The sequence below is a fragment of the Cryptotermes secundus genome, unplaced genomic scaffold (genome assembly GCF_002891405.2).
Source record: "Cryptotermes secundus unplaced genomic scaffold, Csec_1.0 scaffold21, whole genome shotgun sequence".
In the NCBI taxonomy this organism is placed as follows: domain Eukaryota; kingdom Metazoa; phylum Arthropoda; class Insecta; order Blattodea; family Kalotermitidae; genus Cryptotermes; species Cryptotermes secundus.
Window position 1 is genome coordinate 708,120 of NW_019742548.1, and position 24,203 is coordinate 732,322.

The window sequence follows — 24,203 nt, forward strand, 5'->3', positions numbered from 1 at the left end:
ATTGGTTGCATGCTGTTGTGTGTCTCAGACAATATATAATATGTAGGAACTATACTACCGCCAGCACGACAAATACCCCGGGCTTATTACGTAGAATTTCTGCAAGAAGACCTACGCAACATACACGCCCAATTCTACACCATAGCAGGATATACCCTTAAATAAATTTCAGTCGGCATACATATCCCTAACCCTACATAATACCTTTATATACTCGTACTTCTAATATACCTTTATATGTTTTAATAATATTTCAATATGTTATGTATAGTACACCTTTATTCTATCTTTATTTTATTCTTAATCATATATTTCCTGTTTTAACTATACACCAATCTGAGACAAAGTTTATGTTAATATTTAAGACAACTCGTTGCACCGATAAGGAGCCGTATCGCTATTTCAATAACTATACATATTCCTACCTGATGATGGTCATGTATGACCGAAACATGTCGCAGTAAAGGAAGATCTAAATGTAATAACTGAAATATTTGTTGTGTTGACGGTACCATAGTTCTTACATATTGTATATGTATGCCTTGAGTGGGATTCGAACCCACGATCCCGGTGTTCGAGCGGGCGAAGACCGCGCGGCCACTGTGATCGGCTCCCTCAAATACCTAACGATCAATACGTCACTTTGTTTTAAAACGTCGTCATTTTTACAAGAGAACCCCTAAATGAATGGTGTACGTGCATAACTTCTTAATATTCAGAACTGCTGTGCAGCGGGTAGAGGTTAGGCCCCCAACTCCCATGTTATCACTGGTCGCGGCAGTGCTGTATGATCCCCGAGTAGGTCCGCTCAGAAATTTGTAATAATTTCCGAAAACTTCAGCTGGATCTTAGTTCTGTTCATCTGATCCTTGAGATGGCGCCCTTTACGATTGCCTGGCAATACTTCTCAACTCCACAATTTAAACGTGCAAGTCTGAAAACTGTAAATAATACTTTGAAAAGCTTATGGTTCTCCACCCCCACTAACTTGAACTTTCGTATCCTCTGTCGAGTGTGTGCTGTGACCCGCCATAGAAGTTTGAGTTCGAAATGTCGGCCGAAGGATGAATGGAACAAAATTTCGAAATTTTCGGAGGAAATTCTGTCCAAGCCACTCTACACTAAATTCAATACAGATAAAACATCTGCCTATCCTTGTGTTTAATATGGAGCGACAATATGCATAATTAACAACAGACGTTTTGTGACTGAGTGTGGGTATTTGACTATGTCTAGGTTACGTCATCACGCAGTAGTAGTCTGCACGCACGTGTATAGGTGGCAGCTCTATATTCCATAATTTGAAGATGAAACTTATTTCACTGTTTTAACGAAGAAAGGAGGGAAAGAGATAAAGGTGTAAAGGAGTTAAATGAAATTAAGAAGAGGGAGTGAAGGATGCAGGTGCAAACTGAATGAGTGTACGTTGAATTTTAACAGGCTTTTCCAGTAGTTCATTAATGACAGTAAATCGTAGTGCTTGAGGCACGCCACATGAAGTCTTCCAGTTACAGTGACGTCATGTGATGCAATGGATATGCGCTTAACAAGTTCATTATACACTGTATATTACGTATGGAAGTGTTTATTTGGTTCTGGATTGCGTCAAGTTTTTTCTGTCACCTCTTCTAATATTCCCATTTGGTGAAGAATACTCAGCTTATATCAGCAGCAATCTCCAGGCGAAAGACATCAAACTTTCCGTAGAAATATGGAAGGCATATACAGACTGGTAATAACAAGACTGAAGTAAACATTATGTTACAAATTGAAACATGTTTTGTACACAGATCTATAGGCTTATAGGCCTATTCCTGAGGTCCTCTTTAGAATAGCATAATGTATAAAGATAAATACATTTCTCTCATTAGTTTTTACACCAGAGTACTCACTTACTTACTTACTTACTTACTTACTTACTTCTGGAGCTGAGCCCTTCTTGAGGAGAATCCAAGGCTGCAGCTACTCTAGAATTTCCCATCATTTTATGAAACCCGAAAGTTCATTACCGTGTTCACAAGATCCCTCAACTGGTCCCTATCCTGAGCCACATCAATCCAATCCATAAAATCCCATCCTATATCTCTAAGAGACATTTCGGTATTGTCCACCGACCTACATATTTGTCTTCCTTGTGGTCCTTTTCCTTTTGGCTTTCCCACCAATATCCTATACACATTCCTTTTCACCTCTATTCGTGCTATATACCCTACCCACCTCATCCTCCTTGACTTGATCATTCTAATTTTACTTGGAGAAGAGTACAAGTTATGAAGCTCCTCATTATGCAGTTTTCTCCAACCTCCTGTCACTTCATCTCTCTTCGGTACAAATATTCTCCTCAGTACCCTGTTCTCAAACACCCTCAGTCTATGTCCCTCCCTTAATGTCAGAGACCAAGTTTCACACCCATAGAGAACCACAGGCAAAATTTTAGTTTGGTATATTCTAATTTTTATATTTTTGGACAACAGACGAGACGACAAAAGTTTCTGGACTGAATGGTAGTAAGCATTACCCGAATTTGCAATCTTATACCCACGGAAGATTTTCCTGGTGCCGGTTATAATGTTAAAAAATTCATAATAATTTCTTAATTTTTCGCTGATTATCAGAACGCACGTGGCGATTTCCCTTCTAGGAAGAGAATCTTCGTCCTGTATTAAGGGGCCTAAATGCTTAGATTGCGTTCGAGCGCCATGCTGGCTGAAGGGTTCATGTGCAGATACAGATATTCTCTGTGCAAATCGCTTGCACTTCGTTACATATATCCTTCAGAGATAAGAATGTGCCAACAGGATATTGTAATGTGAGAACACGAGATGCGGCTATGTTTAATCTAAGTATTTCAGTTCACACCTTTCCCCGTTAAAGTCGCAATCTGCCAGCCCCTTCATGTTCCCTTCACCCTGAAGAGTTTGGCACACTCTGATGTACATCGTTTGCTCCGTGACAATTGAAATAAGCTTATACAGAGAAAGATTTCTGGTCAATGGGTAAAACAACAGTCGATGAACAAATCTTGCGAAAATTAAGCTTCAATAACATCCATCATTAAGAAATCTTAAATACCAAAATTAATTTCCGCCGGTCACGGTAACCGTGCGGTCTAAGGCATGTACTGTCTTCGCTCGGAAGCCCGGATCGTGGGTTCGGATCCAAAACAGAGCATGGATATTTGGTATGCGTATGTGTTTATTCTGTGTTTGTGTTGTCCTATGTTTAGGTAGAGGCCTTGCGACGGACTGATCGCTCGTCCATTGAGCCCCCGCCTCCAGTCTGTAAAATGATCATGAAACTAAAAAATCAGAGACCATGGCCCAAGGAGGGCTGTAGAGCCAGTGCAAAAAAAAAAAAAAATTTGCTTTCACTCAACGGATGACGGACATGGAGACCTGGGATCAGAAATCGTTCTTGGTTGATCTATCAAAAATTCTGTGAACTGAATGATCAAAAACTATGTTGAAACTCGGTGTAAAAGGGTAGTATATTTTCTGATATTGACAAAATTTTGATTTGTAGTATAATTACAAATATACACTGTTCATTAACTCAGAGTTATTGAAAACAGGCACTAGATCAAGAGGTATATATGTATGTATGTATGTATGTAAGGAGTGGGCCACGAAAACCGGCCCTCGCACTGCGACCTTAAATGATCTGTTGTGCTTCCCCTTGGATTAGCCCTTTATTAATCCTGCACTTTTAATAATGTGTAGGACCCTCCTAGATCAAGAGGTATATCTTCTGAGATACAATGTGTAGTCTGTTAAATTCAACAGATATTTCGAAGCTAAGTCCCCTCCATATTCAGAGCAGGAGATCAGGTCAGTCAAGAGAGCGCCATGAAGCAGATAACAAGCAAAGCTCTATTCTTCGACCCTGAAGATGGAGGCGACATACTTCTTCTAAATGTTTGTTGACTTTCAACGAAATACATGGCCTCATCTCTCGGAAGATATAACTCTTCATGATCACCTCTGTGAGAACCTCAAATCCTACAAAGACAAGACAGTTCGACAAGAATAGAAATAGGTCCTGAATATACCTTCTAACGCCTAATTTCCTTGCATGTTTCGCTCCACAAGGCGGGCTAGTAGAAAATTTACTTTATTGATTATGCTAGTGATCAGTTTATGTCTATAATGTTGGTCGGTAAATTGTTGATCACGTTAAACGTATGAGACGGACTGTACGAGCAGAATCTCGAAGCGTTGTATTTCCCTTAATTTTGTGCCACAGACGTGACGTACAGATCTATTGCTCTTGATGTTGTTACTGATCCTAAATTCTGCAGAGAACTCATTACTTCAGTAAGGATTTTGTCTGCGTTTAGTTTGTCACAAATAACCTCAAAGTTTTGCATCCTCGCAGTGTTTGTAATTGTTGATTTGAAAACAATATTTTATGCATACTGTGTAGGTGTGTTTATGAGATTCTTCCATACTAGATTTCACTTACTTAGATCTATCTATGGTTCTGCAGCCTTTTGTTGGACCTTGGCCGCTTTTTCAGTTTCTTGTACTTTTACACAGTCGGAGGGATTCCTTGGATGGGGGATTAGCCCTTCGCAACACCGCTACCTGCAAACAGGATAACAGAAACACAGAATAAACACACACAAACATCCATGACCCAAGTAGGATTCAAACGCACAGTCCCAGTGTTTTCAGAGGTGAAGACAGTTCGTGCCTTAGACGGCCATTGTGATCGGCATGCGTAGGTCTAATGGTCCATTAATTATCACCATCACACCAAAAAATGTAAAAGGTATAAGCTGTATAAGAGCAGGCAGAGCCCCTCTCCCTGCTCTCGCTGCTCTCCCTGCTCTAATACAGCTGGGTTTGTCTCGACATTAGTCTGTCAGCACCTGCTCACGCTGGTTCCTCGCTCGCGGATTTTCTTCTCTTTCTTCTTCCCTGAAGATGGAGACAATACGTTCCTCCGAAATGTCGGTTAATACAACATCTACACGACGCCACATCCCAGAAGACTGTTTCTCTTATCCCAAATGATTCACGATTTGAAATAGCGGACATAGAGGCACAGAGGGGATAATGATCTAATAACATTTGTTTCCTTAGGAAAGAAAATACACTACAAAAACTGTATACACGTAATATAGTCTACTTACATACAAAACATCCAAAACTCAGCTCCATTCGTTATCTTTACCTAACAGAAATCCAAATGCATAATTTACGGGACCGCCATTTTTGTTTTACAGCCTATGAAAGAATATCATAATGAAATTTGAATACTTTCCTTATATCTATTGACACACAAAAGTTTCGGAAGCTTCTATCAGGTGACGAAAGCGTCTTTCCGCCTCGGAACTCCACAGAGCCATCTAGTTGCTATTAGTCAGACCACAGATTACTATTACATAACTGTAGTAGTCTTCTTTTGCATGACACTCATACCAAATATTATGACAATCCGTCAGCTGGTTCAAAGTTATTAGGGGACGGACACCGCGAGATGATGTATCATATGCATATTTTTGTTCTATGTACTCCTATATGTACAGTATGTACACATATACAGTATATGTAAAGGAGAGTGTGAGTTTGTTCTTTATATATTTCCATATGGTTGCACCTGTTTCCATACCAAACTTGCCATAATGACAGAGGACCTTCCTGAAGAAGTTTTAGACACTTGAAAACTCAAAGTTCTTTGATTTTAATATACCCCTCAAAATTTTAGAAACCTCAAAAATAAATTTATTTCTTACTGCTAGATATCCATCTGTCTTATCATATTTATGTTTCCTAAAAATAAGAAACTGCCATACCTACTCTATACACCTCTCTGTTATAATTTTCAGCATTTCAAAAGTAAACAGCAGTCTTTATTCCATATATTCAGTTAAGAATTTAACATTCGTAAATTTTTAGATCTTTACAATTTATAATTACACATATGCATTACGATCGGGAAATACCTGAACAGATCAGCTGGTTTACTATAAAATAGGACTAAATATTCAGTTCTTTGTGATTAGTTCCATAACATGCGTACAGATGGCACGATATGTTACTAATAAATTCGTCCTTTCTGTTGGTCAGTTGGAAAACATCATAACGTTTCGTTATGGATAAGTGTGTCAACTTCAGTTAGTTTCTAGAAACATTGTTTAAAGCAACAAGTTTCAAGTTCACAAATTGGTGATTGGGTCTCCGATATTTATGGATAAATTCAAATCTACAAAATAACATGCAATTCGAAATTAATAACAATATTCATTTCTAACTCTGAATATACAGCTTCTCTTTTCAACATGTTATTAATCTGTCCTCACAACATAATGCCCAGGTACTCGAATTCTCATACTGCTACTGTCTGCTCTGGCACGTTACGTTTCGTAGTCATTTCTGCCAAAAGGGACGACAGATACTAAAACTGGAGGAGGAGATATAATAAGAATAAGAAAAAGAAGAATGAATAGCTGTGTAATACATTTTATATTCTTTGTCCCATCTCAATATTTTTATTTTTCAGGAAACTACCGCTACTTAAAAATATTATTGTGGGTTCATAGTATCACGTATGAGGGGTTTAGCGTGACTAATAATAATGGGTTCTGGATGAGATCACTGAGTTCATTGGTACTTCTTTACAATTAAACTCAATTACGACAGCTCACAATCTCGCTCCATTCCTCACTGGACCACGAGCATCTTCGCTTCCACTGTGGCGAATGTCGAAACATTGCTCACACATTGAACTCCTGCTGAATACCGGATCAAGAATCTCTACTAAGAATCTTGGACTGATCTGTCACTGCTTCGAATGCACGAATAAACTCCCTTTCATAACTGCGAGAGAACCTAGTGTATTCCACCGCCTCCAAGGGTTCAGTTCCTGTTCTTCAGGTATGCGTTATCTCCGAAACCATACGTTAATTCCCAAACAACAGTCTGAGTATCCTTGGAAATGGTGTTCCGTAATCAGTCGGTTTCGAGGAATCAATGTCTCTGTGGCAGCGTGGCCCATTCGTTTCCTAGTAACGGCCCACATGTCACAATATTTTCTTCGATATGTAAGAATTAAACAGAGAACGTTTTACTTGTGCTATATTTCAGTGCCTGAGTACGAGGTGATCCAAGTGCACTCTGTAACGAAGAGGGATGCCCGGACTGATGACGATGGAGGCGGCGGGTCAATACAGACGGAGCCACCGCCTCCGACAAACGGCTCGTTGCATCGTCTGAAGCTCACGGCGTTCGGAAACGATGTCAATCTGAAACTGCAGCGTACTGAGGGTCTTTTCACTGGCGGGACCCTCAGGATGTGGACGGCTGAGCCCAACTCCACCCAGGCTCAGGATGTGGAGTACCGTGAACTACCGCAGGTACGTCCACTATACTTATGTCTGGGGTTGCACGTCTGAGAGTGAAAAGTTAGAAACTGTAAGACGAAGCCACTTAGCTTACAGACTGCAGAGACGTGGGAACATACGGAGTTGATACGTTGCTAATGATGCTACATTATTATGGCAGCATAATGGGTTGATAGAGCGCTGCACACGCTCATTACAGATAATAATATCTCTACCGGTAGGTGACTCTGCCAACAATAATTTCTCTGTTGACAGGGTCGTCATTTCCATGAAACATTTTTGTTTAGGACTTTTTGTTGCTTGTATTTTGTAAATTTTAAGCACTAGAAGTTTTGATATTATGTCCGGGTGAATTCCTACTTCCAAATCTTTACCAATTTAGCATACGTGATAATTTCCCCATTTCATTCGACAGTAGGAAGTTCTCCGGTTGAAGAAACAGAGTTAAGTAACCTGAGAGTAAAATAGCCAGGGAGACGAAAGGACTTGAGCATTCAGCACAAATGGGAAAGCAAAGAGTGCAGACAAAATTTTGCCGGAAAACTGATTCATAGAGGATTTCTGAGAGATGTATTTATAGATCCGAGGAGAGTACTGTCACGATATTAGTGAGTATAGACGCGATTTTGGATTTATAATCGAATTTATTGACTTATTGATACAGCGCATGGCTATATTTTACAATTCACTATTAGGCATACAGTAGCATCTACAGTCACGTCTTCGCTGCCGTTGGTTAGTAGTGACTTCCAACATCGGACTATCCGTGGTCTCAGCTACCAGCTTCTAACAGTAACAGCTCACGATGACTGAACCGCAGCAGTCCTTAAACTCACTAACTCACCAAAAAACTTACTAACAAACTGTGTAAAAAACACCGTATCTCTGTTGTAGTGGGAACATGCTTATTTGCTTAGCCGTTACTTAACAACGGCTATTGTATAATTGCTTATTTCACGGTCGTTGCTTAGCAACGGGTGTACATGTCACAATATGTGAGGATGTGAACTGGACTAATGTGGGTCAGAATACACTCAAAGAGTGCAATTCTGTTACGACAATGACGAACCAGCTGATTAGTTTATTAAGTATGATAGAGTAACAGTAAATTGTTTCCAAACTGATATCGGTATATTCACATAGGCATCATCATGTTTTCTAATTCTGTGAGTTAAGTCTTAGGTGTAGCTTAAGCTACATAGCTTTTAATAACGTCTTCCTAATTTGGGTGACCTTGTTTAGGTTTTTCCGTTTAAACCCATACTCCAGAGGTGTTAACCTAACAACTCAATAGCAGAACTTGTAGGGATTGATACTGCTTAAGGCAAGCTTCTTGTCAACATAAATTCAAACCAACGACGAATTAGCGAACTCCGCCACTTGCCGTGCTAAATGGAAAGCATACAAAAAGTTACTCAGGGTCAAAAATTGGAAATGTAAATACAAATGTGTGGTTCCGGCCTGGGGCGTTCAAGGTGAAAAGCAACAAATTGTGGCAGCAAGAAACGATTTATGCTGAACAAAGAGCAATTCACAGCCGCACCCCCCCCCCCCAACAAGAGCGTCAAGGAAATACACAAGTAGAAGTTTACAAGGAGATGCAAAAACTGAATTGTATAGCCAGCTCGTTTTTATGGAAAATTAAATATTTCAGCGCACGCAACGGTCTAGTTACGTAAGTACAGAATATTCAGTTTTGCGCCAATGAAACAAATAACTCACACACTTCGTAGTGTTAGTATTCTGCTGCTGATTTCACGATGTGAGCAAGTATTTGTGACGACACTTATGTCATTTCTCCACCAACATGAAATTTGGCTGGCGCAGACAAATTTTCACATCCTTGTCCACCATGAAAGGGGGGGGGGCTTACGACATCAGCTCCTTATCAGAGACATGTCACATCAGGCCGCAAGTGCACACAAAACACGTGCAGGCACTACCGTCGCTCCGCCTGTACTTGCCAAATACATTTAACGTTCCTTGTGGTGACAGCCAACAGCACCAATTTTGGTCCAGATCATCGACCATTCTGTCAGGGACTTCCGGTGGTTTTCTCTGTTCTTCCAGGTGAATTTCGGGTCGATATCTTGTTACAGTTTGTGGTAGCTTCCTTCTCATCATTCAAGCTCATTCATTACAATCATACATTTCATTCGACGCCTGATAGTCACAGTAGTTCAAATATCATCTTTAAATAAGCCGCAAATAAGAGAGTCATACTCGTGGGCTTTGTTTGTACTTGAGTATAACATAATGTCAGGCTTTTAGGGGTGACTAATAAGATGGGTTTCGGATTAGAGGTTTCGATTTATTGCACCTTATACGAGTACATTCCCACAACTCGGAACTATAGGTGACACACACACTTTCCAGTTCATCGTTCCACAGTCTTCCCTAGTCGTATCCCTGCAACGGATTTCACAGCAGTCTCACTGTAACTTCAAATTACACATGAAGTCTTCTTTGTACCGCCTAATTTCCTTTCTTGCCCTTATTCTGTTACTTCCAATTCCGAAGACTCGACTCAGTTCAATTCCAAGCTCATATCCCGGCAGGCTGATGTCTCGAAGCTCGACCCTTTACTTCCTAAGCAATTGGTCCACTTCTGCTACTTCTACTCAAGTCAAAGTCAAAGTCACATTGCGACTGACGGACAGTCAGTCAGCAGTTAGTGGCGTCGAGCCCCATCTGTGGCTCATGACCAGATAGTTATTGCTATTTGATAATTACAGACTTGTTTTCGTGGGTCGCCCTCTCTGACGAGAGTACAGGGTTGTCTTTTGTATATGCTGCTGGTCCTTGCCAGCGCAGTCTTTCTCAGGTCCGAGTCCCTTGGTACTCGCGACCATATTGTACTGTCTCAGATTTGAGACTTCTCTTTTCGTCGCCTCCTACGACTCGCAGGGTCACGGTGGAGGTATTCGACCCCGCCTTCACACGGGTGGTACTTCTACTCGCCAACTCTGTCTCTTTATAAGCCATCGGCACGGACCCCACGGAAAAAACAGCCTGTATTGTTAAGGATACCTGTTTACTGGTCCTTTACATAGCACTAGATGTATTAGTGTCTCGTGCGCGTGTGTGTGCGGGAATGTGTTTACCGAACCATTGCCTAGCAATGGCTATACAGGTCACAAGAGTTTTAATGCCTTCTGCATAACTGATTTCATTGCCTTCTGTTTTTACGCTGCTTCATTCATCAGCAGCATGTTTCAAGAATATCTTTCACGCTGTATTTGCAGTTCTCACTGCAAGGACTATGAACACCCTGTTACAGAATGTGATACTGTACAGTCTGGCAAATAGTGCACGCGTTTCAGAGCGACGTATTATCTCCATCTTCAAGGTAAAGCGTAAGCCAAGAAGAAACCTTACCCTGGAGAGGCTCCGCTTGCTGACTGCTTAATGCTGATTTATTGTCTTATTCTTCAACCCTGAATATGGAAGCAGTACGTTCCTCCGAAACCCCGCTAAACTTATAGCAGATTTTACAGGGAAATTTACCTGAAAATATTATTCTTGAATATTTGTCATATTCGGGATATTTTTATTGCAATAAATATGCAAATTAAGTACTAAATTAATTTATAATTTACATAACATGGAATATTTAGAAGTGTGTGTAAGTTAATGATTCTTTTAAGGTGTAGGCTCTAGATGATCTGTATTCAAATATTATTTAGTCAATAACCAATTAAGAGTGGAAAACAAGATTCAGATCAGAAAATACTACAAAAGCATTGGGGCTTATGGATATATAACCACCACATCCCTTCACCCCCCTCGCCTGTCTTGCTGTTCACCTCCGCTCTTGCAAGAACCACACCACATTTTGTAAATAATGCATAAGCGACAATATGGCCAACGGCTTACTGAATGAATATCGAGAAATGTCGAAATGAATTATAATTCAACAAGCCGTGCAAGCACTAAAACGTAGCTAACAATTATAACATATCGATATATCGGAATTACATAGTTTCGAGTCATATTGACAGGGCAGGCCGCCTGTAGACACTTTAAGGTGGGGGGGGGGACATTTAAAAAACTAGTTCTCTTACTCTCTTTTCGTTTTTGCTAAATGGAGATTAATTTATGCTTATCCTTTATTCATACCACGACAATTAATTGGCAGTTATCTGAGCACGTTATGCAACATATACAACTATTTCAAAGCTACAACACTAGAGACGGTTTTCGACAATGTGTGGAAATTTCGTGTTATTAACTGCACGGATATTTTGAGAAAGTTGATCTGTTTTTAACTGAGAGGGGCAGCTGAAACCCCTATCCCCTGGGGGGGCATTTGTTCGTACACTGGCCCCACCTATCAACGCACAGTAGCCCAGCCTACATACCAATATAAAAAAAGAAGTTATTTGAATTGATATTCAGTGTTTCATAATAACTTTTCAGTCTGACCTATATTTTAACTGCTGACTGATCATGTACTACATAAAATAACAAATTGTGTATATATATATATGCCTTAATGCAGGGGTTCTCAAAATACGTGATATAGTAACCTCCTAAAACATCACTTAAATTTACGTGTCTTTCCGTTTTTGAACCTATTCATATCATTATGATTAAAAAGAAAGGAGTCTTATCACATTTATCAGTGCCTGTTGGCTACAGCTACATTTTTCGAAAGCACCTAGTGGCTTCCTCACTTGAGAATATTGTTTCGGTACAATTATATTTTTAATAATTATGGAGAACACGGCTACCCAAAATATAATAGATCACGATTCCTTTGAGAGTCCCCGACCCACAGTTTTAAAACTCATGTTTTAATGCATGGACTGTCAAATTTCCTCATACCGGGACACATTGAAATACTGCTGAAATCGAGGCGGCCCCCGTCTTTGTCGACCAGCGGAAAGTGCTGTTGTGCATATTGCTGCAGACCGCTATCAGGCTGTGCAGTGACAGCAGGTTGACAGCCTCTCTACACATCCAAGAAGTCATAAAAACTTTGCACAATATTTCGCCGGCTGTAGCTTCATTTTTCGAAAGCACATGCATTAAATTCCGAAACTCTTCATGGACGCAACTATGTTTTAAATCATATTTGAAAATTCGGCGACAACGATCAGACCCTCTTGAAGTGGCGTGACCCACAGATTAAGGAACCATGCCTTACCAGGGAATTTTTAAGACCTTTTGAAATTTTAATTTGCATACAATACAATTATCTAATTCATTATTTGTGGTACATATGTAAGAAGAAGATTGAATATGACAGGCCTGAAGGTAAACAAGACTAAGTTTACTCTGCTCTTAATTAATTAAGCATCACGCCATAAAGATGTATGGGGAGCTGAGATATAGCTCCACAGTTCTTGACCTCAGCACTAAATGGTGAGTGCTCAGCTTCACGCTCCTGCCGCTCTACTTCCGGAGACAGGACCCGAGGTAGCCAGTCAATAGGAGACTAGGTGAGCCCACTGCCGAGCTTCACTACACCTCGTGAGTCCGTAAAAAACACAGACATAAATATGAATCCTCCGGAATATTACAGGGAAAGACATACTTTCGTCTGCAAGATGGCCACCTCAGTAGATGCCTTGCGAACCGTATATGGAATATTTGCTGAAGTGAAATTTTGTCACATTAACTGTCTCGCAAACCAGATGACTGACCAATGTCATTACATCCTACCCGAGATAATTTGTTTTCGGCAAGAAAATTTGCCAGAAAACTTTAAAAGTATAGTGTCGTCTGGCGTACATATATCATATTCGAAGTAGGTTACTTGAGACTGTGTACAGGCCAGGGTTGACCAAATTCCTTAATGGAGTCGCAAACAGAAGTGGATTAGAGGACAAGGACAATTAGCTACATGCTCCCCACGCTGCATTTGTAAATAGGAGATTGACTAATATTTTTCCGTTTCTCAAAACAGCTGGGTGTGGTTCTCGAGCCACAGTTTGGCCACATCTGGCCACACCCACACCAGTGGCCTTCATTACTACAATTGCATACTTGAATCTGTTGTTAAGAAGTGATGGCTCACAAAATGTCTCACTGCATAACGTCTGAGATTCAGAAAAAGATATTTCTGCTTCCTTAGTTACCGCGTCGAAAGATCTTTGAAGTAAAATGTTAGATTTTATATGAATGAGATCTGAATTCTATTTGAGCCGGGATAGGGCAGTCTGTATAGCGACAGTTACGCGCTGGACGACCGAGAGATCAGAGTTCGAGTCCCAGTAGCGTCAAGAATTCTCTCTTTTTCACGTCGTCCAGATCGGCTCTGGGATTCAACCAACCTCCTATCCAATGGGTACCGGGGCTCTTTCCCCGTGGGTAAAGCGACCGAGGCGTGAAGATGACTACTCACCTCCAACTAGTGCCGAGAATTTGGATCTATATATCCACTCCTCCATATCCCTTCATGGCTTAGTACGTACTTAATTAACTAAGCACAGAGACTTTACCTTTTTACTATTTTTTATTATTATTAGCCGTTTTTAAGAGCACTGGCAAAGTTCAGGAGAACCACAGTACGACATCAAAGAACCTTCTTCTCAAGAAAGACAGCGGCACAAGTTCAGCCCCCGTCAGGAGAGGTGATAAGAGAGAGGACACGAACCTATTTGGTTTATAAATTCTAACTTAAGTAACAAAGTTTAAAAAAATAATATATCAAGACAGCCGCTGTAGTTGTGAGAACTTTGTATTTTTATCTCTTTGTACACTGTAAACAATTTATGTATATATATTTTAACATTCAGAACACCCACTGTAATAGCGGTTTCCAAGCTGTATCGATGGCCCTCTGATGATGGTCTCTAAGGACCGAAACATGTAAGGGCATTAAGAATTGAAATAAGAAAAACTTCACCAGTCGCACTGGACGGAATTGTTTTATCTTTTATAACACTGTTAGTGTAACGGACCAGAATGAAGCAAATCAGATTCATATAAATATATACATATATATGAAATCGTGGTGCGTCCCATACACCAGTACATGCAGTAACTGTGATTCTCTACAGAGCGAGGTGCTAGCAGAATGCTGAAGTTAGGTTGCCCATCTCTGTTAACATTTTCTTATTCCTTGGTTCTATGGTCCATAAGAACCTTGACCTTTAAAACAGACGCTTCGTTATTTTGTAATATTCGCTTATATCTTCGCCTTCAGGTCTCATAATTCATTCTGTCCGCTTTACCGCTACCTTAATCCAGGCACTGCTGGTTACATCGCGTCTTCTCTTCTGCTCCTGCTATGAAACGAATCAGCACCGTGAAGACAGCTGTGACATTTCCACATTTTTCATAATTTTCACTTTTTGTTCTCTTGATGACATGCCCTTGCTGCACTGCACTGATGGCAGGCAGAGTGAGCTTAACATGAGAGGAACCGTCTTAACAAGCTGCACTGGGCAACACCGAGTAAGTTCTCATTGGCATTGCAAATGTAACGTCTCAGCACCATAAATGATTTGTGTAGTGCACAAGGAATGTTTTGTTATATGAAGTGGATTAGTAAGTCATTTGTTATTCACTGCTGGTGAAGCAGTTTAATGTTCGCTTTCGCAATTTGTTATGCATTACTGTTATCAAATCACCGCGCGACGCTTGATCTATCTTTGTATGCAAAGTGCACTGCCTTACATATGAATGAGGGCAAAGGTATGTTGTGTAGGCGGTGCTGAAAGCTGCAACTCCTCCCCTCCCTTTAATAAATCAAGTCATCAGACAAGCTATGATTAAATCCACGATAACACTGTCGTCCTGGGGCATGGACACGGAGTCAGAAGGGGAAGAGACGCCGTAGAAAGGGAAACTCTTTAAGATCTTTTGTACGATTTGAGGTTCTCACAGACGCGGTTATTAAGATGTCTATCGTCTATGACATAACGTCTCGTAGTCCGTTTAAAATCGCCCTACGTTTCGGAGGAACACATCCATCTTGAAAGACTTGTTGGACGTTATATCCCAGAACATAGAACTCTACTTAAGATATTTGTATGAGATTTGAGGTTTTCACAGCAGCGAAATTTTATTTCGTGGTCTTATTGTTTATGACAGTTTAGTCTCGAATGTATGGTTACCAATATTTCTGAGGAACCCGTTGCCTCAATCTTCAGACACAAATAATGTAGAAGCAGCAGATTCATCCTAAAGGGTGATAGCATAAGCATATGTGACCCTATATGGGGTAACAGCTCTGAAGGCTGCAATCTGAGGTATTCGGTTGGATGTCCATGATTAGAAAGAATTGAAAATTTAATGGAACATTTCTCATTTGATATCTACTGAGTACATTCAATGGTAATGCAAAAATGCAATACCTATAGGATTAACAAACAGTTTCCAATTTTAGCAGTGTTTTCAGTATCAGAAAGGGATCCGTACGTCAGAAATATCGAGCATATTTGCAAGTTTATCATAACTATTAAATGTCAGAAATGAAACACAGTTTGTAGAATAAATTTAGTTACGCTGTTTTTACGACGTCATGTGTGTAACCGTGTCTACGTACGTACATACACGTTAGGATCGCAATGCTGAGTGAGAGTATAGTAACACAATGTACCGGCAGAGTGCTCCACGAATTAGTTGAAGGCAATATTTATTCTGCCGCCAATTAGATCAGCTAATGGTAGTCTTTCTATCGTTATTTGTCGTAATTTTCATAAGATAACTTTGATTTATAAGAGGTTATTGAAACTTCTATTTTTTATTTAGAGATACTCTTCTTCAAGTCAGAGTCAGAGTCAGATGTCTTAAGATATTATGGATTAGTCGTTCTGGCTGCTCCGGTTCAGAATTAATTTCTGAAAATACGAGTCGTTCAGAAATTTGTGACTTCTTAGAAAAGGACTGGTTTATCGTCAAGACGTCCATGTTCACAGAACAATACGGACATACAGCCCTGCCCGAAGCGGTATATTTACCTGTATTCGAAATAGAACAATTTTTGCGAATAAAACATGGCATGACTCAGAAAGATGAATTTTAAAACTGGGTGGTCAAGGATTTAATTTTACTGCTACTGTAAGTCGGCCTCTTCTTCTTCCTCCTCTTCTGTTGCCCTCACTTGAAGCATAGGGCATCCGTGAAACGCTTCGTCTCACTTCAGTTTCTTAATCTAAAGGGGCACATACACGTACGAGTCTGGCTCGCGAGTCCGGCTAGGCGAGCTTAACTCGGGAGCCGGGCTCGGATTAATTTCACCACAAATGCATGAGCTGACTCCCAACTTTGCGACCCACACACGGACGAGTTTGGCTCATAGGAACCCGAGCCGAGTCGGACTTGCGAGCCAGACTCGTACGTGTATGGGCCCCTTTAAGACAGTCGGTAGGACCCCTTGGACAGGGGATCAGCCCGTCGCAAGGCCGCTACCTAACACAAAGAGAATAGACACAGATACTCGTTCCTTGAATGGGATTCGAACACACTATCCCAAGGTTCGAGCGATCGACGATATTTCATGCCTTAGACCATGCGGCCAGTGCGATCGGCGCTATTGTAAATAGTTTTTTTTTTCCTTGGCACTACAGCCCCAGTGGGCCTAGGCCTACCTCCATGAACTCCGTTAACTTCGGTTTTTCTCTATCTTACACATACGGTAGAACTCCTTGGGCTGGTGATCAGCTCGTCGCAAGGCCTCTACCTGTAGACAAACACAGAAAAACGCACACAAACATCCATGCCCTGAGTGGGATTCGAATCCACGATCCTGGCTCCCCAGCGAGCGAAGACAGTGCATGCCATTGTAAATAGTTTAAATATTTTAAAATTGGTCACTGCGCGGTAAGGTATGCGAACTTTAGAATTTTTACGACAGCAGTTCGACGGGTGTGCCTGGAAACTGAAACGTTGGATAACAACTGTTATAAGACTGTTGTTATATAGTAATTATGGCACGTAAGCTGATGGTTATCCATGAGAGCTGTAATTAGGCAGGCTATACAACTAGTTAATTAATATAGCCGTCAGTCCGGAACACAGACAATTTATGGTTATCAGAACAAGTCACCAAATATGGAACACAAAGCATGTAAGGGAAGTTCACAGACTGAATCTCGGAACCGTGTTCGCGCAGTTCCAGAACCCCTGTGTGTACGTTAATTTGGCTAAGTAAATAGTTTGTATCAGCTGCAGAGGTTCTGATTTGTCGAATGAAATGCCACTCACTCATGGAGCTGAGCCCTTCTTGAGGAGAAGCCAAATCTGCAGCTACTCAAGAATTTCCCAGCATTTTATGGAACCCGAAGGTTCATTACCGTGTTTACAAGAGCCATTCATTTGTCCATATCCTGAGCCAGATCAATCCAATTCACACCATCCCATCTTATCTCTCAAATATCCATTTTAATATTATCGACCCACCTACATCCTGGTATTTTCAGTGGTCTCATTTCTTCTGGCTTTCCCACAAATATCCTATATACATTCCCCTTCTCCCCCATTCGTGATACATGCCCTGCCAACCTCATCCTCCTTGATTTGATCATTCTAATCATACTTGGAGAAGACTACAAGTTATGAAGCTCCTCAATATGCAGTATTCTCCAGCCTCTTGTCACTTCATTTCTCTTCGGTCCAAATATTCTCCTGAACACCCTGTTCTCAAACACCCTCGGTCTATGTTGAATAAATATGGAATAAGATACATGTATGACTGAGAACAGACTTTGTGAAGGGGGGATAACAGGAAATTATGCAATAAAAGTTGTGACAAAGCATGCACAGGCCTGAAACTAAAACTGAAAGGGAGATGAAAATCTTATGCAACAAAGGAAGTCCATAAAAATCAATGCATACAATTAAATGGAGAATGTATTGAAATAATTTTATTCCTTCTGCTAGCGCCATCTATTGAGTAAGAAATGAACATTGTAGAAACCCGTGATGAATTTATCACATCATACTGATCTGTGTGAGCTGGCAACCACATTGCTGATAAGGGTGATCCAAATGAAAGAAATAACCAGACTGAACTGGCTGACCAGATTGGTTAGGCATGCCACGTGGCCGATTTATTGTATTTCCTATACCTGCTATCCTAGCTTCATCCCATCCTCCCATATGACCTTGTTCAAAAGCATATTGGGATAATTTTGATTCTTCTAGATGACAAGAGATATACCTTATGTTGTGTTGGTGCAGATGTCCGGAGAAAGGGACTAGCTCCATTGATTGGGCCGAAATGAGTTGGTTCCACCTGAAGACGTAAACAGAATCCAGTCTCGGAACGTTGTGTGTCCTAAATAAAAAGAGGGTAGTGAATAATGTCCAGAAACACAATGACTATATTAATATACAATTATCACGAACTTTTAGGACTACAGAACAGTTTCAAAATTGTACGTTGCAAGTAATTGGCAACGCAATGGAAGATGAAGTCTGTGAAGGCAATGACTGAGAAGAACTCGGAACACTGGAAATCATCTATGAGTACCTTATAACAAGAGATATTGCAGCAGGGGATTCACACAAACGCAAAGCGGCAGCCTGGGTGTACTTATCGAGCTCCAATCTTCCTCACAACTGAACAGTTTGCGCCGCCATGAGACCCAGCATGGAGTTCTATTGTCACAGACAGTCTGAAACCAAGCGGAAGGTGACAGCAGCATTAATTGTACTTCCTTGTTGAGGGCGAGAGATTATGATCTAAGTATTTACAGCGTTCCGCTCGTCCGGCCTAGAATGGCGTGTCCTTACAATATACTCGTATAAATGACATAAGAAAAAAACTATTCTGTACAACAAACGTCCACCTTCCTGTTACAGCCTGCAATTATGTCTACAGTTTGTTGCTGGGCGACATTTTGATTTATAAGCGTTTAACGCTTTCGTTTCAATAATATTTCAAAATTTAGTTCCTACATCACAGAAAACCTGACCAGTTTTTGTTTTAATGAGCCAAGGTGCTGTGGGGGCGCAGAAGTAGACTCTGCTATTGGTAAAGTGTGTGTGTGTGTGTTTGTGGCGGGGGGAGCGGTTATAGCCTGCCGTATTCGCCTCTTGCTGTCAGTAGAGTTGAAGTCAAGAACTGAGGGAACACTATTTACAGACATGCTAACACAAAAATACCGAACATAATAGCACAATTTCTTGAAACCCAAAATTCTACGAAGCATTGAAAGTTTGCAAAGTAGAAACGACTGTATCCTTGAACTCGATCAATTTGTTGCATGGTTCATGCATTAACCACAAAAATCTGTAGCTTTGGGTGTCATTGCGCCATTGTTTAGCCAAAGTGAGTTACAAAATATATGTAAGGGTACGGGCCATTAACGCTGACCTCTAGAAATCCGACGACCGTGACCACAGGCAGTTCTAATTCTTTTGTATGTGCTTAAAGTAACCATATAATAAGGAGTGAGACCTTTACTTGTCTCTGGCTGTAGCATAAACAGAATGAAGGGCTTGCTCCATGTTTCATTGTACATGATTATTTGTTTCTAATATTTCCTGCAGTCTGACAGACAGGAAGTGCATTCTTCTGGACGAACGGCATACGCTTGTGAAATATAGACATACCTTATGCCTTTAGTTGAGGCCGTAACACGAACTTGGGTTGAAAGGTCACCTCTTGATGTTCACTGCTTGAGCAACGCAAGAAGGACATCCAATGAAGTCGACCTTGACAGAACACAAATGACACTCTTCGCAGACTTACTTGTCAGCGAGATTAATACTGTGGTGCGGACAGCGTTAATAATAGAATATTCTGTCTTTTCGATTTCAACGTCGCCACGTACGAAAAAAATTTCTCTTTGTTGTCACACTGGTCTGTAATGTGGTTAAGTTCCTTCTGTAAGTTGTTAGTGACAACAATTGATAATTTGCTGATTCAGGCAGTAGTTACAGATATTGCTTTAATAACAGGGGACAGATAATGTCACTTTATTTCAATAACTTATGTGAAATAATTTGTTCTTTTGATTAACCAAGTAGGATGATGGCAAAAATGTAAGTCAGAAAAGTGTAACACATGAATCTTACTTTTGTTGTCCTGTTGTTTGGTTTCTACACGAGACATATAAACGTCCAATTTGCATATTATACAATTCTAAGTAACGCCGATTTTGAATGAGAATGAACATTTGTGACATATACATAACGTTCTCATACTCGTATTAGATCAACAGAAATTGTAAGAAAAAAAAAGAATTGAATTCAAAAGTGAAAAGTGCACAGTTTTGGGCTGAAAATTTAACAAACCAAATTGTGACGTGGTTGAAAAATATTTCTATCCGGATTTGGAAACTAACATATCAGATTTAATTTAAAAGCTAGTAAGCTTTTGTGTTACAAAAATATTGCTGGCTAGTTCATTCATTTTCTTTATCATCTGCGACTTCGCTATGCATTTGTTATCTTCTCTCATGCAGAAAGTCCGAGATTATTGTCACGTGTAGAGCGGTACGTGTCACGGAAGTAACGGCTCTAGTTCAGATGGCGCTATCGCTGATTTTCACGCTTTCCAGTCCACCGTTGCACAAGCAGAGGGATTCTTAGTATCCACTAGCCATCTCCTGGCAACGGATCTCCACACAGAAACTAGCACTTCAAACCACTATGAAGTCTTCTTGCCATTTCGTCTTCAATCACTCTGGAAACTCGAACTAAAACCTCTTCTGGACTGACTCGTAACTGCAACAGCCTACGCAATGATTTCCACTTCATTTTTATTCTCTGTGATCACCTATTTACATGTTGTTGCCTGAGAACTACCAGACACGTGCAGTTCAATAGAAACCTCTAATAAATAATAATAATAATAATAATAATAATACAAAAGCTATCCCTGCAATAGGCCGTGAAGGCCCATAGAGTTGTGAGACGTCGAGACTCTCATATTTTCTTTAAACAATCGGTTCACATATGGCGGTAAGGTTGTCAGACTTACTCACCGGCCGCCCTTTATCCCCAGGAATATTCCTGGTACTCATTTCTGTTAGAGGATGAGTCGACCCCAGGGCCATAGTGCGGCTGGAAGGATTAGGTAAATTGAAAAATCTAGTGATATCATCTGAACTTGAATACTCGACCTTTTGGCTTGTAGCATAGTACCTCAACTAACTACGCTACCGCGTGCCCCAAATAATAATAATGAAAATAAAATTGGAAGAAGTAACGGCATGTAAGCGTGTGAGAACTGAAGGAGTTTTCAACACAAGAAGATAAAGGAGAAATTGAAAAATGGATATATTGGGAGATTTAACAACCTGATGTGAATGCCAGAAATAAACTATTGACAGTACAAATGTCTGCAATACAGACCTTTGTTATAGCTTCCTTACTAACTGGCTTCTAGTAAGTAGAAAATTGTAGACAAAAAGAGTATAAAAATATTAACAACGTATTGGCTTGATCTTCCTAGAGCAGATACAGATAGGCTGCATGTAATTTTTTTTTATTTGGTTAGTGGGGGGGTCCACTCAGCACGGCGGCCGCTGATTGGCCTATTGTAGCCTGCCCCGGGTGATTATGGTGATGGAGAATTTGATGGAATGAAGATTGGCAGGGGAAACCGAAGTACTCGAAGAAAACCCGCCCCAGTGCCACTTTGTTCACCACACATCCCACTTGACCAGACCCGGGATCTAACCCTGATGTCGCGGCCGTTGACGAAGTAACGAGAAGCTAAATGGAGCATAAGACGATGCCTGGACTCACATTCGAAATATGGATTAACAAAGGACATTGCTCTGACTTACAAGAGAAGAACGTGAAGAGACAAGTGAAAGCGAAAAGCGAGACAGCTGATGCGCATGCTCAACCACTGAATGTTAGTTTCTATACTGCAAGGATACCGAGAACTGCACATGACAGTGAATGTAGAATGTGCTAGCAACTTTATGAGGCAGAACACTTGACAGGCTGTCCGGCTCCAACTAGCGTCGCAACGGATTCTGCATACGGTTGCAGTGAGAGTGAAAGCGGAAAGGAGCCCATAACAGAACCAGTTGAAACAGGGAAGGAAAATCGAGTCACAATGCTGTGGAAACAACGAATTATGCGGCGTAAAAACAAATCATAAAGTTCAGTAAACCTGACAACATTATTCGGGACAGAGAAATAATGTTTAATAATTTGACATTTCTACAGCAGCTGATAAAAATTACATATTAAAATTTAAGGGTTTACTAACAGGTGTAGCGCATGTGGAATGTGAACATGGAGGCGTTAGGAAGGCTATCAAGATCATGTCAGAAGAACACTATATACCAGGATAAACTTCAGCACAGAATTGCAGAAGACGATTTTGGGACCAGCTAATATCGAGAGCAAGAAACGAAGGCACTAAATTAATTTAATCTGAAAAGTGTTTTCCACGAGTACCACGTGACAAGCCTTACAGATGAGGTTCAGTCCTGGTACATTGACAGCGTACCTTGTAATAGGGTCTGAAAGCAAATAAATAACAATAATAGTAATAATATTAATAATAATAATACTAATTCAGTCGATTCCTCTGTCTATTCACATGCTTACTCAGCAGCCAAAAGCCCGAATAATAATTCAGTTCAGTTCAGTTCTTATTTACTTATGTGCTAACTTTAAAGTGAGCTCCTACATAGACGAGAAACAAGACACATACCAGCAAACATAAAATTCAATTTATATCATTTTAATACTAGTGATAATGATAATTTATTTAACACAAATCAGTTATTATTGAGAATTAAGAAACATAAAATATATAAATTTACAATAAATGTAATTAGTATTTTAATGATTGGGAGAACCGTGACTAGTATAAAACATAACNTACGTCGTCTGCAAAGAGTAGATGCCTGAAGTGCTTAATTATAACACGTAAGTCGTTTATATAGCCGGTCACGGTAGCCGAGCGGTCTAAGGCATGTACTGTCTTCGCTCGCTCGAAAGCCAGGATCGTGGGTTCGAATGCCACTCAGGGCATGGATGTTTGTGTGCGTTTTTCTGTGTTTGTGTACAGGTAGAGGCCTTGCGACGAGCTGATCACCCCCCAAAGGGTCCTACCGTATGTCTAAGATCTAGTAAACCGAAGTGAAACAGAGAGTTTCATGGAGGTAGGCCTAGGCCCAAATGAGGTCTGTAGCGCCAATGAAAAGAAAGTCGTTTATATACACGTTGAAAAGCAGAAACCGCGGAACAGATCCTGTGGAACACCGGGAAATACTTCGGAGGGCGATGGAATAATTAGAGAAACACGGAACAACGGCTGTCTTTAGTGAGATAACTGTGAAACCAATTCATGTAACTCCCAGAAAATGCGACACTACTGTGAGCGGCTGTGAGAAGTGATAGGCGGCCAGTTGTTACTCTTGGCCTTGTTCGAAGTTACGTGACACTTGCCTTACAAAATTATTGACGGTGGATTTTACTTTCGGGAAACCATGCTGCTGCTGCTGCTATTAATTCAATTCTTTTTTAATTCTTTATTATTTATTTATGTGCCAAGTCAACAGCCGCAAGGCCAATTACAGACTTAGCACAGTGGAGATGAAAGTAATTACGTGTAACATTATACAAACATTAAACAAACACATTATAAGTCAAAAATAAATTACAGGAAATTTCTTGGGAAAACACAGTAATGAAGAAAAGTAAACAAACAAGCAAATAAATGATAATGATAATAATAATAATAATAATAATAATTTCATTATCATAAAACTAAGTGTTATTTAGAAGTGAAAAGAAACATGAATATTTAATAATAATAATAACGAAATTAATAAAAATAGTGATAACAGTAAGAGCTAAATTAGTTCAGTATAAGATATGTTTCATCAACAGAGTTTTTGGTCCAAAGACGTCAACGTTTCTACAGACAACATTAGCAGCAGAAGCGCATCTTAATAATAATAATAATAATAATAATAATAATAATAAT

The 24,203-nt window shown here is 40.2% G+C and overlaps 1 protein-coding gene and 1 long non-coding RNA gene across 7 annotated transcripts in view; one reads left to right on the top strand and one right to left on the bottom strand.

Annotated features, from left to right (window-relative positions):
• Positions 1-24,203, top strand: part of LOC111873238 (A disintegrin and metalloproteinase with thrombospondin motifs 16) — a 512,595-nt gene that overhangs the window by 397,221 nt on the left and 91,171 nt on the right. For all 6 annotated transcript variants that reach the window (XM_033755019.1, XM_023867781.2, XM_023867782.2 and 3 more), the window contains exon 4: positions 7,089-7,357. In XM_033755019.1, the coding sequence (XP_033610910.1) occupies positions 7,089-7,357 (269 nt within the window). The remainder of the gene's footprint in view (positions 1-7,088; positions 7,358-24,203) is intronic.
• On the bottom strand, positions 3,204-18,928 carry LOC117283000. Its single transcript, XR_004513982.1, has 3 exons — positions 18,771-18,928; positions 18,459-18,575; positions 3,204-4,583 (listed from the first exon to the last, which is right to left on the bottom strand). It is a non-coding gene; the product is annotated as an uncharacterized LOC117283000 (long non-coding RNA).